The sequence below is a fragment of the Maylandia zebra genome, linkage group LG12 (genome assembly GCF_041146795.1).
Source record: "Maylandia zebra isolate NMK-2024a linkage group LG12, Mzebra_GT3a, whole genome shotgun sequence".
NCBI classification, from domain to species: domain Eukaryota; kingdom Metazoa; phylum Chordata; class Actinopteri; order Cichliformes; family Cichlidae; genus Maylandia; species Maylandia zebra.
The window spans coordinates 10759688-10778452 of record NC_135178.1 but is presented as its reverse complement, the minus strand read 5'-3'; the positions used below and the strand labels follow the sequence as shown (position 1 = coordinate 10778452).

The 18765-nt window shown below is 40.6% G+C and overlaps 1 protein-coding gene across 1 annotated transcript in view; it reads left to right on the top strand.

Annotated features, from left to right (window-relative positions):
• Positions 1–5426: 5426 nt before the first annotated feature.
• The window catches only part of si:ch211-158d24.2 (multiple epidermal growth factor-like domains protein 9), a 44445-nt gene continuing 31106 nt past the window's right edge, over positions 5427–18765 (top strand). Inside the window, exons 1-2 of the mRNA XM_004574193.5 lie at positions 5427–6125; positions 14607–14826. Of these exons, the coding sequence (XP_004574250.1) occupies positions 5579–6125; positions 14607–14826 (767 nt within the window). The 5' untranslated portion in view covers positions 5427–5578. The remainder of the gene's footprint in view (positions 6126–14606; positions 14827–18765) is intronic.

Here is an 18765-nt window from a genome sequence, read left to right as displayed (position 1 = left end):
GTAGTGTAGAGTAAGGGTTCCCCATAGAGGGCCTTCTTTACCTGTACAAATGCCAGCTGGTACTGCTCCATTCACTGGACAAGATCCTTGGCACCTTTTGGTCAGGTCTGACCACAAACCAGTGGTAGTAACTGGCAAGCCCCAAGACCAGCCTCACCTCTTTTTTTTTTTTTTGTTTTAGGAATGTACTTACCAGTTACTGTACCTCCATCCATCCAATCCAAGAAAATTTGCCAGTAGCCCCTGGATGAATAAATAAACATGAGCTGTGCCTACTCGGTCCAGGAGCTTGCTGACCTGGGCCATGGGATAAGCGTCAAACTGTGAGACCTTGTTCACCTTACTGATACTCAGCACGTGATGAATGACTGTATATTTGCACAATTATTTCTTCTTTGCAGCACCTTTTCAACGACCTCCTGCTGCACACCACAGCTCTCTCCTCTGGGCCGCAGCAGCAGAGCGACAAACCATGCCCTGCCACAGCAACAGAGGAGAGCTGCCTCCATCCTCAAAGACCCCCACACACCCCCAACACAGACTGTTCACACTTCTGCCCTCGGGACGAAGGTTTAGAAGTGTGAAATCCAGAACATCCCGACTCCACAACTCCTTCTTCCCCACTGCTATCAGACTCTTGAACAGCTGACCTATTTTAACAGTAATAATAATTTTTTCACATCAGGTCATCTTACATATCAAACCAGCATATTAAGCTCATAGCTCTTTTGCACACAAATCTATTTAATACTTCAATTTTTGTCTCTATTTATTTATACTATTTGTATTTTATCTGTTCTAGTCCTATTTGTACATATTAACCGGCATCTGTGTGTGGACAGCAGAGAAAGAATTTCATTGCACAGAGAAATTATTTTCTTTGTACACATGACAATGCTTTGAATCTTTGAATCTTGAATTTTTTCTTAATCATGAACTATAAACATTGATGAGGTGCATCTTTTGACTTTGCCTTTATTATAGTTTTAGCATTTTGATGCTGTTAACAGTTACATACTGAGCAAATATGATGATAGCAGCTAACCTTTGCCATGCCCAGCTGGACCACAGACCTTTATGGCATTGTCAAAAGGAGCAGGAAGTGAATTCTGCATGGGACAAAACTCTTCATGTCATTATTTGTGCAGCTATTAAGGATTCTTCAGCGATACTTACCGTAAAAATAACTGTTTTGGCAGGTTTTTGGTGGAGTCTAATGGAGTATAAAACTGGGGCCCATATGTAAATCTGAACCCTTCACACACATAAGTCTTTCTAACTATCCCCTTTTCTGTTTTCAGACTATTTCTTCGTGAAATGAAGGGAAATTGTTGAAATTAGAATTTACTTAATCTTTATTTTCCAATTGAGGTGAATTGTTCTGGAGCTGGTTCCTTTTATCCAACTCAAACCTGTCAATTCATCTTAATACTGGGAATAATGTAAAATAAATCTCAGTTTAAGTCATACACCTTTTCTTAAGCACTGCTAAATGGTCATTTCCATCAGTAATGTTTTGAAACAACACTAATACTAAATAACATATTAATATTGAATAGTACCCTGAAGCACACTGAATTTCTTTGCATCATTTATTACACAATTTGCCCTGAGGATACTCTTGTGAAAGCTGAACTAGGGAAGACATAATAGAAGATATAGTACAAAAACAATGCACAGTGTATCGGCAACTGTAGCCCCAGTAACACACACCTGGGACATAAAATTAAAAATAAATCACAGGAACTCACAGGGAGAGAAAAAATTAGAGCTAACTTCACTGCAGAGATGGAGAAAGATGTAAGAAAAGAAAGGAGAAGGCAGGTATAGACTGCTAGGTGAAACTTGATAAACTGCACATTTAAAGATTATATGTGACGTCATTATTTTTAATCACATATTGGATCTGTATATGATGTGTTTTGATCAAATGTGTGTTTTTATTTTGTGAAACATCTTGCAAAACAAACTGAGTGTAGTAGTTTTGTGTTATTCACGTGTTGCATGACAATTCTCTGTATCTTTTGCAGGATAAGCAGTTTGGCTTGGACACAGTAACATATAAAAATATTTCTGGTGAACACCTTCAAAATATTGTCAAATTACATGAATTGTTAAATATGGTTCTTTTTTTCATTTCTTTCTTTGTGTGTGTGTGTGTGTGTGTGTGTGTGTGTGTGTGTGTGTGTGTGCGCGCGCGCGCGTGCTTTCAGTATTTTTCCTTGGTGTAACGGATCATGTGTGTTGCTCACAGTATACACGTGTGCTACACTACCGTTTCTGAATATGGCCATATGATTCCGAGCTTTTCTAACAAACTGACTTGTTATCGCCCCATGAGGCCACTAGGGGGCAACAAACACTTGCCAATCATAAACTGACTACAAGAAATCAAGGGACCATACCCTTACTTCCTGTGGTGACCTTAAAATAAACGTCTAAACTTTTGCGTAGGCACAACCTAAACATAACGTGACTCCCCAATCCTTACTCCTCACCAGCCCCAAGAAAAGAGCAACAGCACAATACCATTTAAGATGCTAGAATCAGTTTCTTTGCTCTGGAAGTAGGCAATGCCAAAACATTAAAAAAAAAAAACTTCTGTTGAGCTTCCACAACAGAAATTTTAAAAAAGACAGTTCTCTAATCTAGGCTCCCTATCAATGAACAAGAGGAACCAAAGGTAAACAAAAAAAAACAAACAAAAAACGACTCACTTCTGCTGAAATGTGCTGTGCTGTGGTGAAATATTCACAGTTCACTACTTAACAAAGATTATTTACAAAATCCTCTCAACAAACATTTCAGGAGTAAATATAAATAAATACATATTGGGTGATATCTTTTTCAGCTGTACTATTGTGCAGTTGATGGTTGCTTTTTGAGAAGTAACAGAGTGAATCCTCCTGCAGGAGCACTGCTCCAGCCCACACAGCACTGGCATCCACCTCGAGTTTAAGATGGCACATGAAATCTGGAGCAGCGAGGAGAGGAGCGCTGCAAAGGAGAGCGTTAGTATCATCAACAAATTACTTAACAAGTGTCAAGTGTGGAAAAACTACTTTTGCAAACAGATCTACAGCATATACAGTAATTGAACATTTGAATTCTTCTAATGTCTTGATGCATTCTCAATCATCCAGGTAAGTAAATCTCCAAAAGTTGATTCTGTTCATTTGGACGTAGGTTTTCAGTGGGAGAAACGTTTCGTCACTCATCCAAGTAACTTCTTCAGTCTCAGCTGACTGCAGGTTTCCTCACTGAAGGAAACCAGTCCATTGTTCCTTCAGTGGGCTGGTTTCAGTCATTATGCAAATGTACTGTTTTTAAGATTGGGGAAACATGTAGTCGGCTGTGACTGAAGAAGTCACTTGGATAAGTGACGAAACGTTTCTCCCACTGAAAACGTTACGTTCAAATGAACAGAATCAACTTTTGGAGAATTCTTCTAACCAGTACCGGGCACTGTGAACAGCTAACAAATATGAGAAAACATCACGAATAAAGGGTTTTCTTAACTTTTTTTATTTTAAAAACTTGCTTGCTATAAAATCAACATGTGACGCATATGTGTAATACTGCAGATATTAACTGTATGTTTGAAGTGGCACGATGTCCATATTTTTAGGGAATATTTGGGTGGTTAAGGCAGTGCATGTTATTACTGATTTAATAATCAATTACTAAATCAATTAGTAATCAATTATGCTGCAGAATTTTTTTCATTCTACTTTTGAAGGCACATTTTTGTTGTTTCCTTAGAAAAATTAGGAATGAAAACTGATTGTAAAATGAATAAATTGACTCATAAATAACAATCTATAAAATATAAAGCTTTGCTTTTTTGTAGTGTCACAATAATTCCATTCCTGGTGGAATTCATTTCTATTTTATTTATATAAAATTGAACTAAAGTAGCTGGGTATCCTGCAGAGAGGTTTGCGGGGGCCACCCTCAGCTCAAAGGAAAACGGCACCTCATTTCCTAATGCATTTACCTCCATCCCAGAACTGTGTTTCTTTTTCTTTCTTGTAACTCTCTCTCAGCACAGGAACCATAGGATTCACAGGAGGACACTCTGCACCCTGAGTTTTTCCAGCTTTACTCTTTTATATTTTTAATAAACCAAACATCTTCTAAGTGGTCTGGTCTTTGTTAGTGGAACAAAAATGGAAATGTGTTGCTTGAATATAATTAATTTACATATTTGTTGTTGTTTTATAATAACAAGTGTCCTATAATTCTTACGGGTGAGTATTTTAATGCAACATTAAACCTGTCAGTGTGTTCTAGACAATTTCACCACATGCAAGATAGGTATTGCTGAAAACACGATGAAGAAAAACAGGTATGTAAAGATAATTATTTGTTTTTATAAATTTTTTAAAACAATACAATATTAAAACCGGACTCATTTTGATTATTATGCAATATAAAAACACATTTAAAGGAGCAGCATGCTCTGACTATAGCTCTCCCCACATCACATCTGCTGGATAACAACACTGAAGACCTGACAAACCATCTTCTTGGTAGAAGGCTTGTACAGCTTTCATTGTGGGTTTTTTTTTTTAACCATGACTAGGTGATGGTTACGCTGCGTTTAAATGTTTGATGGACTCACACGTTTTTATTAGCAAAGCCTTAGCACGGTCCCATTCGCTCATAGCCTTGCTGTCCCATTTTGGGTAAATGAGAAAACTAAAAACGGAAAAATGGTATTACTGCTTTAGTTGTTGTACATGTAGTACATTAAGCTTGCCCGCTGTTTAACCCGTGATCTTTTGCAGCCTGCGCTTTCCATGGTCAGCTTCCTGTTTGATGCTTGGCCCAAATATGCCACCATGTCACTGGTGAGGACATGGAATATGGATTATGCGGTTTCACAACCAGGGTTTAGCAAAAACGTGTTCGTTTTCACATACGTCAGGAGAGAAAATACCCATGATCCACTCAAACTTATGCCCAAGTCACCTTTATTTCACACAGAGCTTTTTATTAAGCTGTAGATTGCGTTTCAGGAAGAGTAGCTCCAGGAAATTTTTTAATGATGCTAGTAAATTTTATGACAGTTAATGCGTGTGGTGTTATTAAGAGCAAGGCAATAATTGGACCTTTAGGCCAGCAATTATTGGAAATTTCCATACCTAAGCGGGCGCATACTGAGGTGTAAAATGGGACAAAAAATAATAAACTTATATTTGCCACATTATTTTTACAAAGTACCCTATCAATACAAAAAATTCATGAATGGAAACCGGTTATAATTTTCGGGGAGGCTGAGACACTTGATAATTTACAACTTATTGTCTGCGGCGTGAAAAAGGGACTATCCAATCAACGAGCGATCGAGTGCCCCGTGGGCATTTTTCCTGGGCTCCCATTGGCTCACTGGTACGTCGATCTGAGGAACGGCTCGCGCTAGGTTGCAGCGCAGGTGAAGTGTTGACGGTGGTTCATAGGGCAACAAACAGCAGTGTACGCCGCCGGGAGACATCAATGCTGGAGTACACGTCCATTCAGGGAACGGTCTGAGGAAGACCATTACTGGGGCTTACATGGAGAGCTGAGGCTGAACATGACGTTAACGTCCTTAATGATGTACATATCTCTGCTTTTACTATTTATTTTGTATGTATATAGTGGGTTTTCTGAAGCTGCGCCCCGCATCAGTACCTACGATGCGTCGTCTATCTCCGGGAAAAGCGGCTCAGCCTCCGATGCCTGGGATACCTTCCGCAACGACATGCTTCGCAGTTTACCAGAGAGCTGGTTCACTCTCTCGCCTTCAGCCGGACTCGCACCGTTGCCGACTATTGTTTCAGCCGATCCTTCCACCACCACCACGGCCATCTCCAAAACGCCAACCACGGACCCGACACCCACCCCCACCAGCACAATTCACGCCCCTGATGTTGGAATAATCCCATACACTAAAGAACAAACAACACCGTTTTCCAGGCTAACCGGCGTGCGCAAGCGGTCCGCCGACGCGCGAACATCCCTCTTCACTCCGGAGAAAATGCTGCAGACCTTGGTGTCCATGGTTTCCCAGCGCACGGCCAACGATGCCTGGGCTGCGGATAATATCGACACATCTGTTACCTCAGTGGAGAGCAGCCAGGGTGAGTCCTGTGAAGCAGGAACCTTTGCAGATTTAACGTTTGTGTTGCGCAGTCACATCAGTAGGCTCGGATGGTGGCTCCGTGGGTTTGACGCATCCACCGAATTAACCAGATTGCAACAATGGGCAGACGCCTCAGAGTGCATAGTGTGCCCCTTTGAAAATAAGCAAGAGCCTAGATGCTTCCCCTGCACAGCTCCGTTCTAACATAGGGTTTCATTTTTTAATTATTATTATTTTAGGACGAGTGTGACATATATTACGTTGTTGGGGTTGGGTGTGGGGGGCTTGAGGGGGTGTGTAATCCTGTTGTTGTTCACTCAGTTTCTCCAATTCACAGAGAATTCATCCAAGCCTTGATTCTGTATAGTCAGAGCAGCCATGTTTGCAGCTGACAGGGAATACGCTGCTCATATAGCTGCTTCATCTTCTCCATTGTTGTTTGCTTGGCATATTCAGAACAAGGCCATCCAAGCAAAATGGCTAGGCAGGCCAAGCCATGAATGAGCAATGACAGTGGGGGAGTCTGCCCCCTCCTCCTCCTCCTCTCACACCTCACACACATCTCAGCATCCATGGTGTTGTTCTCCAGTCTGCCACAAATACCGCACAAATGTCCAAAATTCACCTTCAGCAGATGGTGTGTCTTCGTGCTTTGGCTTTCTTTTGCCCTTATCCTGTTGTAACCACATAAAAATGGTTTTTATGTGTTCTTGTTCAACACTGTCTATTCCCTTTTTGTCTGTAAAAGCTTCATCCCCTATCTCCCCGGGCCACACTGTGTTCTGCTTGTAGCTTTATAGAGCACTACACACACCAACACGTACACACACAGTTGCACACCTCCTGAACCTAAGTGTAAAATTCAGGCTACTGTATTTGAATGATATTGGCTTCCCCACACCAGGGGGTCCAATCTAGTCATGTTTTTTTTACAGTGACCCCTTTGTTCTCCTCACTGTGTCCTACCTGACTGTCAGCATTAATCCTAGTGATGGTGGCGGATTAAGAAAGCTGGTTGTGGTGTACTGCAGCCATAAATGGCTATTGAGAAATCTCCAGATTTGACTGGTTTGGGAGGAAAGAAGTAAAGCTTGGGTTCTGGTTGAACTCCTGGTAGATGGGCCATTAAAGATGCACAAATGTTCAGTGGAACATTGTTAAAGAACATCTTCCATTTTGACTGTTTCGAGTTTGATTTTGGCTTAACCTTATAACAGAAGTAGCGTTATGCTAAAATATACATAAGAGGCCTAATTTGAGAGGCAACATGTTTTAGTTTCTGAAAGTGGCATATATCTAAAATACAAACTAACTCTGCTGCCAAGTGGATCACCGTTGACCTGGTGGATGCTCAGAGGTTATTTCTTGGTGCTGGATCACAACTGTATTCCAGAAATGAACACAAGCACAATATTCCCCAGCTCTGACCTGTTATGTTATGGAAATGGAATCCCTCAAGGTGTTCATCTGTGTTGTCAGGTACCTGCATGTTAGCAGGGGATCCTGTAGGAGCTTAGAGGCCACATAAACACCCTGGAGTCTTTGTCTTGTTCGTCAAGCCAAGAGGCTGCCACCATCAGGAAGTGCTTTTTCAACAGGGGGTGGAGGCATGGGGGTCTGCTTGGTCTGCAACAGTGTTTACGCGAGTGGCCCTTTACAAAGTAACATCCACATCAGCATTATCCATTTCACATGTAAGTAGTTTTACTGTTATAGTTAGCTGTGAGTATCTATAAGTCTATAACATGGCACATAAACAAGAAAAAATTCTATTGATACTGATTAAACGTTATCAAAAAAACAGTTTTCGAGTTTATTTTTCTTTTCATAATATGTAAGTAATAAATATGTAAGTCTGTTTGGGCCATAAGCATTCTGGTTGGACAAAATAAGCTTTTGAATTGGTTTACCTTATTTTCTGTCATATGCACACTGTCACAATGGTGGATGCTCACATTAAAAAGGAATGATTGTTCAAATAATGAGGTTAATGTACCTACAAGTAATCCCTATCAGCTAAAAGCTCAGGCTACAGCTCTAAACACTGAGTTTCAGGCTGTTTTTTGTGCTCTTGGTTATATAGAGGTAATATCCCTAATATGGTCAGCTCTCGCTATGAGCACAAAAGTGAACAGACAGTCGCTAGTAAAGCAGAATGAAACAAACAGCTTTGTCTCTGTCAAAAGGCGAACTGAGGAGGTGAGCCAGGGCCTAGTATATGTTAACTAAGAATGGTTTTCTTGCTCTAGTAGAGTTCAAGGATTGAAGTGTGGAGCTAGAAATAAATGAGTGAGCAACAAAGTTAAAATGTTGAACTTTGGCTGGGATCACAGAAGCCCCACCCACCTGCTGTTCAGACCTTCTGTTCATAATTGACAGCCAATAAGAAAAAAAAGTTAGCCCAAAGAGGAAAAACAGGTTCTGCACGCGAGCAGATAAATAAAGATTTTTGAACTGCGATTCATGCAAATATACTCTACCAGAGTGCAGGAAGTGTTCAGTCAAAATGCAGCATATTTACCAAACTGCTTCCTGGATCCTTTTTCATGTTAGTGAGGCATTTAGTCATTTCTCCTTTTAAGTCATTTGATCCACTTTGTTACGTGAACCGTGAGGTCAAAATGAAACACATGGCCACGTGTCAGGTCATAAATGGAAACTTCAGCTGGCCTTGTTTAGATTTGTAACTTCAAAACCCCCCAAACTCTCTATTCTTGTAGCGTGAAGGCCACTCACACGACATCATCACATCATTCGGGATAACGCCTCGCTCGGCTACCTCAGTAGATTCTCTTCCAGGGCAGAGGCCCCATAGACCAATACCATGTGGTGTTTTTCCACAGCTTTACTTTGCAAAGTCTCCCAGTGCTTCATGGAAGATAATGCGTTTTGACTCTCCAAACAAATCTCAAAGCACAATGATTGTTTTCACCATAGCAAGCTCTAAATTAGGCAGGACAGGAGGCAGTTGTTTTGTTTTTCTTTTTCTTTTTTCATGGCGAGCAGTCTGCCACTGTCTGTTCCTGAATACCAGCAGCCATGCTGTCACAACCCTTTACAGCAAGTTAAATAGGAGAAAGATGAACTCTTGCTTCGGTTCCTCCTCACCTTCTCTTCCTCGCTGCACGCAGTTCCAGTGCAATCTAAATCAAACTTGCTGCCGCGGCCTCACAGAATCATCTCACACCTAGCGGAAGCTGGGTTTTAAGAATGAACTTTGTGCGTGTGTTAGGGGTGATGCATTCACTGGATCGCACACATTTTCAGGCGTGATCAGAACTGACAGTTCCTATGCGGACATTGCTGTAGCAAAGGCCCAGACTGTATATTCAACAAGCTTGCGTAACCACAGGCCTTTATTAGTTACATAAAACTCCAAGCAGCAGTGGCAGACGAGTATAATCTGAGTAGGACGCCTGAGCGGGAATGCATTAAAATTTAGCTGTCCTTTCCTCTCTTAATGTTAGTTGAGATATTGTGTGCACACCACATATAAAAACATGCTGTTCTGCTCTCTTATTTGTCTGTTTTCTTTGTCTCACTGCTGAGCACAGAATGGAGACACACAGTCGAGCCTTCAGTTGCCACACCTAGCCTGAGATCAGATGAATAATAGATTGGCACTCTGTGGATTCATCCACATGTCTGTCATTACATCCTCCATATGCAGCACAGTTGCACACTTATCTCTAGACTGTCTAGAGTCTCCATGAGATGGGAATCTTGTTTTTTGTTTTTTTGAAGCATAAGTGAATTGTGCTTTCAACAAAACAGAAACCAGCCAAAGAAAGACAAGGTTTCATTTGAAAAATCTGGATGAGCAAAGTGTAACTTTGTGCACTTCTTTAGCACAACACAGTGGGCAGCTCTTAGACACAGATGATATTAGTGGACTGTGGTTCGATTGTGCAGCTTAAAGTGAACGATGGTGGAAGCCAGGGCAGCACCTAGTGTCTTCATTTCTGGGCATGCTCACATTTGGTCCATTTTCAAATTAAATTTCTCTTCCACTACCAGTTCCAAAGTTTCCAGATTCAGTAAATGTGTAAGGCAGGTGTCTGTGTAATGTTGGGCTAAACTGGTTTATGACAAATGCTAGCATAAAGACTTCGCTCTTTACAAACACAGTGCATCACGCCGATTCCATTAGCTGTGGAATGCTGCAATGACAGTGACAGCATGATCAGCTATAAAAAGGCTTAAAACATTAGGTCAAATGTTTGAACTGAGATGAGTGAAATTCTGGGTTTTCTGTTCCAGGAAAAACTGAATCAGTCACCATGGTAACAGACTCTGTAAACTTCAAAGTCTCAATTTCTTCCTCACTCTTCCCCTCTTGCTGCACCTGATCCACCTGTGTGATGCCACATTTCCTCATTCATAAAGTTGCTGTAAAAGCATAATTCATTTTACAAACACTTAGATGTTAGTGTGCTTTTTTAATTAACATGAGTGCTATGACATTCACTCAGTTGTCAGTATATAAGGACAGAGTTATTATCTACTCGGAATATTAAATAAATTTTAGTCTCCATCCTGCTAACTCTGACTCTGTAGGCAGTAATGGAGCTATCAGAGTGACAGCCTGTTTTTGTCCACTGCAAACATCTATTGAGCCTTACTGTAGCAATCACTATTTAAAGAAAAGGGTCTTTAGACAGAGAAGACTGATCAATGATGAATAACTTGTCATATAGTAAATGGTAATAGTCATAAAAAATGCCTGTCACCAGAGGTGTGGACTCGAGTCACATGACTTGGACTCGAGTCAGACTCGAGTCATTAATTTTATGACTTTAGACTTGACTTGAAAAAATGTTCTAAGACTTGTGACTTGACTTGGACTTTTACACCAATGACTTGGGACTTGAATTGGACTTGAACCGGTTTACTTGAAAAGACTTGATATTTTACCCCAAATACAAAATTTAACATGCATATTATATAGAGATTGAAAATGTGACGTCATTCACGGGTAGAACCGCAAAGGATTCTGGGAACTCGTGGCAAGCGGTACTAGCGCACGCAGGCTTTCAATTAAAATCAGTTATACAGCGATAAAAAGAAACACAAGAAGCTGTTGTATTATTAACTGCAATAGCCGGTCGCATGACAGCCACGGGAAGCCGACGGGTAAAGAGATCGGTTGTTATCGGATTACCTTGTTGAAGAGAAATTGTTCGAGCCATGTTTCCGAAGTAACAAAGAGGCGACGGGTGGCCTGGATTGCAGCCATTCAAAGGTCAAATATAACGTCCCAGAACACTCCAGCTCACAGGTTAGTCTGCTCCAAGCATTTACACAAAGGTCAGTGTTTTTTAGTAGTTAATACGTCATTTTCATAACATAATTAGTGATATAGGTTACAAGCAAGTCTGGCGCTGAACAGAAATTGTCGCGCTATGCTCCTTTATTTATTGTGCATAAATAGTGAATTGTCCTGACACAATATTGCGTTTCGCCTCTGTTATTATGGTACACTGACAAAAACATATACTTTTATTCACAGGATAAAACAGGTTTTTTGTATCACTAATTGCCCAGTACGATTACAGCATACAGTATTATTGTCACTGCTACATTTCTGTGATGCTACCAGAAATTATTTCCACTACTAATTAATTACCGTTGAGCTCAAAGGTCCTATTAATAAACGGTTAAGGAATGTGTATTTATGACAACAATTTGTGAGACTGGTAAACTTATGATACGTACGATGGTCTTTACTTTCTACACGGTGCATTTCAAGGTCCTGCACCCATCCGTCGGTAAACGGGCTTGTTGCAGTGACCTGAAGTTACTAAACTTCATGAGTGTATGCACTCACTCCAAGAACCGTATGATTATAAATATGCATATAAATATGCTAGGATGAGATAGCTGACTTCATCTAACTAGCAAATGTTGTCCAGGCTACGTTGGTGATACAGTTTTTTTAATGTGTATGATATTTTTGTCATGCGATTTTAAAGCCGGTCCTACAACCGCATCCAAGAATAACATGCAGCTTATCTCAGAAATGTCGGTGAAAATTATTCTTGGAGCTAAGTTTAATTGAGCTGCATTTTAAAGAGGTGCAATTTCACAATTTGTGTATATTTTCTAAGTTCACTATTTTGTCATGTGTTGAGAAAAACACAGATTTTAAAATTACATGGTCTAACATTTACATTTAGCATAACTGCAACATTATTTTTTCGTTGTTTTTTTTTTTTTTTTAAAGACTCGAAAGGACTTGAAATTCAAAGTTTCAGACTTGTGACTTGACTCGGACTTTTACACCAGTGACTTGAGACTCGACTCTGACTTGCCTGACATTACTTGAGACTTGACTTGAGACTTGAGGATAAAGACTTGAGACTTACTTGAGACTTGCAAAACAATGACTTGGTCCCACCTCTGCCTGTCACAGCTGGGATCTTTGAGATAAGGCTCTATAATACAACTAAATGAGTTTTTGAAGTCCGATCTGACATTCCGCGTTAAAAATTTGTTCACAGATTGACATTCAGTCATGAAATGATGTCAAACAACATTTTGAAAGGTACATGGTCTGAAATTCAGTCTGAACATGTCTCAGTGGGTTTTTACAAACACTTGCATGGGTTAGGCCAAGTGCAAGTGGCGTCCTCACATTGACATCCAAAATGGATATGGATCACGGATTCTGACTGAGTCAGGCCCGGATCTTTGGTTCTCATCATTTCTTAGCTCCTCTGATTAGATCCATTCATAATGGCTTACTCCCTGGCACAATCTGTGCTCCTTATTTAAAATGGCTGATCCCCCAAGACTGTATTGAAGTATTGAAGTAAAATCATGTTTAGCTTTACTAATAGTACTTTTCCAAGTCTTTATTCAATGCAAGCTCCACGGAAAGTAACGTACAGCATCTCTGTTATGACTGTAAGAGAGCCATCATTTGTAAGGGAAGCTGCTGTTAGATCAGGTTAACAAGGGAACATAAAAGCTGAGTTTTTCTGTAAATCTCATTAAGGGGTTTTTATTCAGTAGTGGGGAAAATAAAAAAATAAAAAAAATTGTATTTTTAAAAATGAGGTTGTTATAGTACTCCAGTAGATTCAATTTTTACTGAATAAATATTGAAAAAACAAAATGATCTTTTGCTATCTGGGTAATTAACAGCAGGTCTATCAGTAAACTGTGATCTGTTTCTTCATATTTTAATCCTCCGTTTCTGACTCCTACAGTTTGAATAATTAGATTCACAAATCAAACCTAAATTAGGGTTCCAGCTTCATCTAATGACACTTCAAGTTGGGTAAAAGATGCCAGCAGACATTTATTTTTTTGTATCTATTTTTTTTTTTTTTTATTAAATTAAACATTCATACTTATTATGAAGATGACATAGTATCTCAAGATGATTATAATTACTCCTCTTCCTTGCTGTGATTTCAGGTAAATATCATAGTCAGTACTGACATGTGTTCATTTCTCTCAGGCCACCGGATTACAAATGCAGATTGTCCTTTCCACATTCATGCATGTGCAGCTGAATGTGCGCATGAACATGCTCTGAAATGACTGAACTTGCTCTGATCAGCTGGTCTGGAACAGGGAACTCAGTTACAGATTAGAGTTAATCAGCTCAGAGTTTACTTTTACACTCAGAGTTTGTTGAAGGTTCTTCGTGGGGTAGGGCTCAAGTCACTGGTGACCTATCTAGGGTCATGGAGAGGGTGTGGTGTAACTTTAGAGACCTCCAAATGCAAAAAGTTTCACTTTAAGTGTTATTTTTAATAAATTGCATGCTCAAACAAATGTTTTGTCTCACTCCCATTTCTCCTTGTTCCATGTTAAAGCTTGGTTCCAAGCTTGTTAGAACCTCGTTAAGATCCAACCGTACAAAATATGATATTTTTTTTGTTGTTGCCATTTTTCAAGCTCTTTAACCTTTTGATCGGGACTGTATAGATCTGCTAGCGGTTGTCACAGTTGTGGGACACATAACTGTGGTATCCAAGGAAATGGCAAAGACACTTGTTGCCGATGGGAGAGGTTTGCTGTGTAAGATATGGTTAACATTGTGAAAGGATGTATTTTAACCCAAACCGCAATGTTTTTTGTTTTTTTTACCTAATCCCAACAAAGTAGTTTGTTGCTAGACCTAAACAAACAGGGAGTGAAAAGGAGAAAGTGTTGAACAAGCAGGGTGAAACCAGGGTAAAAAAAATAAAATTATAGATGAAAAGTTGAATGGTTTATGACTTTGAAGGAAACATATGCATTTTCATCTTTAAGGGTCACAACAAAAAGGTTTTAAAATCCCTGTTTTGCACATTACACAAGTCACTGCTTGTTGCATTTGAAATGTTTTGTTGTGAAATAATATTTGTGAAATAAACAATGTTCATCATTGTGTAGTGTGGTCAGTACTGACCTGCTTTCACTACTGTTGTCCTTCATGCGTTATTTACATTTTTTTTGTCTTTCCTGTTTTTTTGTCACACCCCAGCCACCACTCACTCAGAGATCCTTTGTAACTGCAGCAGTGACTTTGAGGGGATTTCACATCCCGACGACTGTGACAAGAGCACCGGTCAGTGTTCGTGTGTGAAGGGCTACACTGGTCTGCAGTGTGAGGACTGCGAGGAGGATTACTTCACAAATGGCACCAGTGGCTGCCAGCCCTGTTCCTGCGACTCATACGGTGCAGTGAACCACCTCTGTGACAGGTAAGGCTGCTTTTTCAGTTTCCCCGCGAGGGCAGCCTCTGGCAAAAAAGTCAGTTTGTTTTGTCAACACAACTGAAGAGAGACAACTCATTTCTGTGCTGTTTCTCACTAGTAAATCAGATAAGCTTTGTTTACATATTTACTGCTTTTCTGACTAACTGTGGTATAAAACGCACATGTCAACTGTATCTCTGTATAGAATGTAAGGGGGGCTGTATTTTTAGCATTTTTTCAGCTTGTTTTGGTTCAGCCTTACTGCTTGCTCCAACAGTGACCAGCAGAAATAGATGTTTACATTGCCCAGAACCACATTGCTAGTATTTATCAGGTAAAGTTGGGTATTTTGTTAACTGGTGAAGGACAAAACAGAGAGAGTCAATTCTGAAGCTGTTTTGGTGTTAAACATGGTTTCTTGACTGTTGTGTGTATAAACAGGCAACAACTCTGGTGGATTTGGCATAAAAATGCAGAGCCAGATAAGCAAGTTAATTATTATTTTTTCCCTGTATACATAATCACAGCCTAGACTTTCAGGTAAGGGCAGAAGTGGCTGTTGATCAGAAGGTACAGTGGTTGGTTGACCTACTGTTAACCCACGGTCAGTGTCTGGATCTTCCAGCGTGTTTCAAAGTGAAGTTGCCCCTATGTGTCCATCAGAGTGCAAGTGTGTCCTTCTTGGATGAAGTGCTTATAAGACATAGAATGAAAGCATTGTATGAATGTGGATGGCAGGAAGATTGTAGTAGAAAGCTCTTTAAGCGCTCAGATTGTATGGGCCAGTCCACTTGATCATTAGCCAATGGCATGACTTTGTATTTTGATAAGTAGGGTGAGCCTTTTTTCTTTTTCTTTGTATTGTCCTGGAAAATTGGGAAAGAAAGTTCTATAGGTGAGCAATAAAGCTGTACCCACCTTTTCAGGCATAGCATCCTGGATTTTATTTAGCTGCCTAAAAGAGACTTGCAGGTATTACAAGGCTGGAAAGTGTCAGGTGTCGCTGTGTGCAGGCAGGAGTAGTGGACCCAAAGTGCAGACTCACGGTAGGCAAAAGTGTATTTCAAAACTCAGCTTTTAATGCTGGATGGCAAAACGTAACAAAAGTCCAAATGAACTTACATAAGCAAGCAGGCAGCCAGACCACACAGCATATATGAGGGTAGATCACAACACTGACACAGAGAAACACAGGGCTTAAATACACAGAGGGAGCAATCAGGGAATGGGTAACAGGAGGGAAACACAGCTGGGGCAAATCAGGCCTAACGAGACAAGGGGAAGCGAAACCAGATATATTAACATAAGACATGGACCTTCAAAGTAAAACAGGAAACATAACACAGACTGAACTTAGAGACACAGACTCACAGGCAGGCACTACAACAGAGGGAACAGAGACGTGGGACCAGGGCAGACAGACACTGACTGGACATGGGGATATCACAGACAGGGGAGACAGCAACTAAGGATTACACAGAGACATAAACCATAAGAAAGAACTCTAACAAAGAAACCAAAGACTAGAAAAGATAAATAATATAATAAACTCAAACCTCTGGGTCAACGACCCAGGCATCCTAACACAAATGCTATTTATGGTCTCCTCACAACAATGATAAGTAAAATAAACTGGGCCAATATGGCATGTTTGTTAATACAGGGATACACATGTTAATGTGATCTCTGGTCTCCCACTCAGATACACAGGTCTCCGAGTGTCCAGCATTCAGACAGCTACCTGAGGACAGTCATGTGAGAGAAAATCTGCTCACACAGATATGTAGAGCCAAATACTGTCAATAAGGCCTCTGCAATGTTCTGAAGACAGTTAAACTTGTCAGGTAGTGATGTACAGCAGGTGAAAATGCAAGCTGCATGAACACGCACAGCTATGGATTCCAGCTGCTTCGATGTTGCATTAACTGGCATTAACTCAGCCAGTTAATGCGAGACAAATCCAGCTGCTCATTAAAGATTTCTGGTTTGATCAGAAAATAAAACATTGGTCCATACACCTGAAAGCCCCAAAAACGCAGTGTGAATTCTGTCTCGAGTCTACGGATGTATCCGTGTATTTCCGTGGTGCTGATGCTGCGCTGAGCGGACAGCTCCTGAAGCTTTTGAAGTGTCGAAATATGGAAAGCTAACAACATCCCTCTCACCAGTAGGCTAAGTTATTTTTAGCCAATTACAAGTTGAATCTGGTAGTTGGGGTTGTTGGTTAAGATACCGTCATTAAGAAGCGGCACAACTAATGTGTCTATGCGAGCTATTTTGCGATGTGCACCGCTGGCCTGGCCATTTATTTTTTAATGCGCCTTCTCAGATTAATTCACTGCGTGTCGTGCCCAGGGCTGGACTGGGACAAAAAATTGGCCCGGGCATTTTGACTACAGACCGGCCCACCAGGTATTAAAGCCATAAAGCCTTTGGATGAAAACAAACGCGATTGTGACAGTGATGTACAGTCTTGTTGGTATATGTATGATTTCTATTCATTTTACGTCAGATAAAAACTTTGGTTGTAAGCTTCAGATAATTATTTAATAACAGCCAGACATTTTAAATGAAAATAAGAAAGTATTTCTTTGTGCCCCCCTTTCCCTGTTAATGCCCTACCTGGCCCCCTGGCAACACTTTGCTAGACCCCTGCACAGTTACCAGCTGTCAGCTACTTGGTGTTATTTGTCTCTCAGAAACAGTTCATAACTTCCATTCAACTCATTCATGTCACCTAAAAGGTAAACCTGTTTCTCCATCACCTGTTCAGCTCTGATGATTCAGTAAGGACATCTCCGGGTTTCATCTTCATGTTTCCCTCTCACCAGATAACCAAACCGATATCATGACCAGCAGCTTTTACAGCTGTGGCTCCAGCAAACATCAGCTGATACTAGAAATTAATATTAAATAAATTCTAACAACAGCTGATCAAGCTTAAACGTGCTGCTGTTGTTTAGCGCAACATTCGGCGGTTTCCTCTTTCTGGCGCAAAGTGGGCGATAAACAAAGAAGAGAGAAAAGCCAATCAGCTGATCATTGATCAGTTTCATGATTGAAGTAGCAACAGGAGAGAGAGGGGAGAGAAGAGGCAGCTGTGCAGCGTAACGACAGAATAACTCCAGCTTTGTGTCTTTTTCCATTCTAGCTGAAGTACGGGACAAACTGTTCCTTTTCAGCTCAATACGAAACTCGTAATATTTTTCTCTGAATGCGGGACGAATGCGGGTTGGCGACTCTACTAACTAACCTTATGAATAAAATAAAGTTCGCTACAACAATGCTGATGAAAACTCTGTCATGCTAGCTAGTCCGCAGTACGAGTTATTGTAACTGACTGTAAAAAGTCAGCACAACGAAAATAAACTACACCTAAACTTGATTTATATCTGACCCAGATAGACTGCAGGTCATAACTTCTTACCTGAAGTTCAGTTCACCTGACACTCGGACCGGTGCTGCCTTGGGTCTCTGCTCCTCCTGCCTCCCTTTTCCCTGTGGAAGCTCCGCCATAGCCACCACCAAACAACTGAGTTATTTTTACACACCGCCCAGTATCTGGCCAATCCACCACCTTTCATTTTTTATACCCTTACAAAAGAAAAAAAAATCATCGGCCCACCGAGCATGCCCGAGTATGCCCGATGGCCAGTCCAGCTATGGTCGTGCCATCAGTTAGCCCTTCTTAGGGTGCTTAGTCTAGACTGTTGTAGGCAAGCTGTCTTTTAATCTCTTAGTAGTTAAGTAAAATATTTTTTCTGGGTTCTTGGAGGTCATTCCAGAGCCTGTTTTGGATGTTGGCTTCCTTTTGTTCCATTCTCTGTCAAGATATTCCCACACTACTTCAATAATGGTAAATGGTCTGTATTTGTATAACGCTTTACTTGGTCCTAAGGACCCCAAAGCGCTTTACACTATACACAATCATCCACCTACCCAACT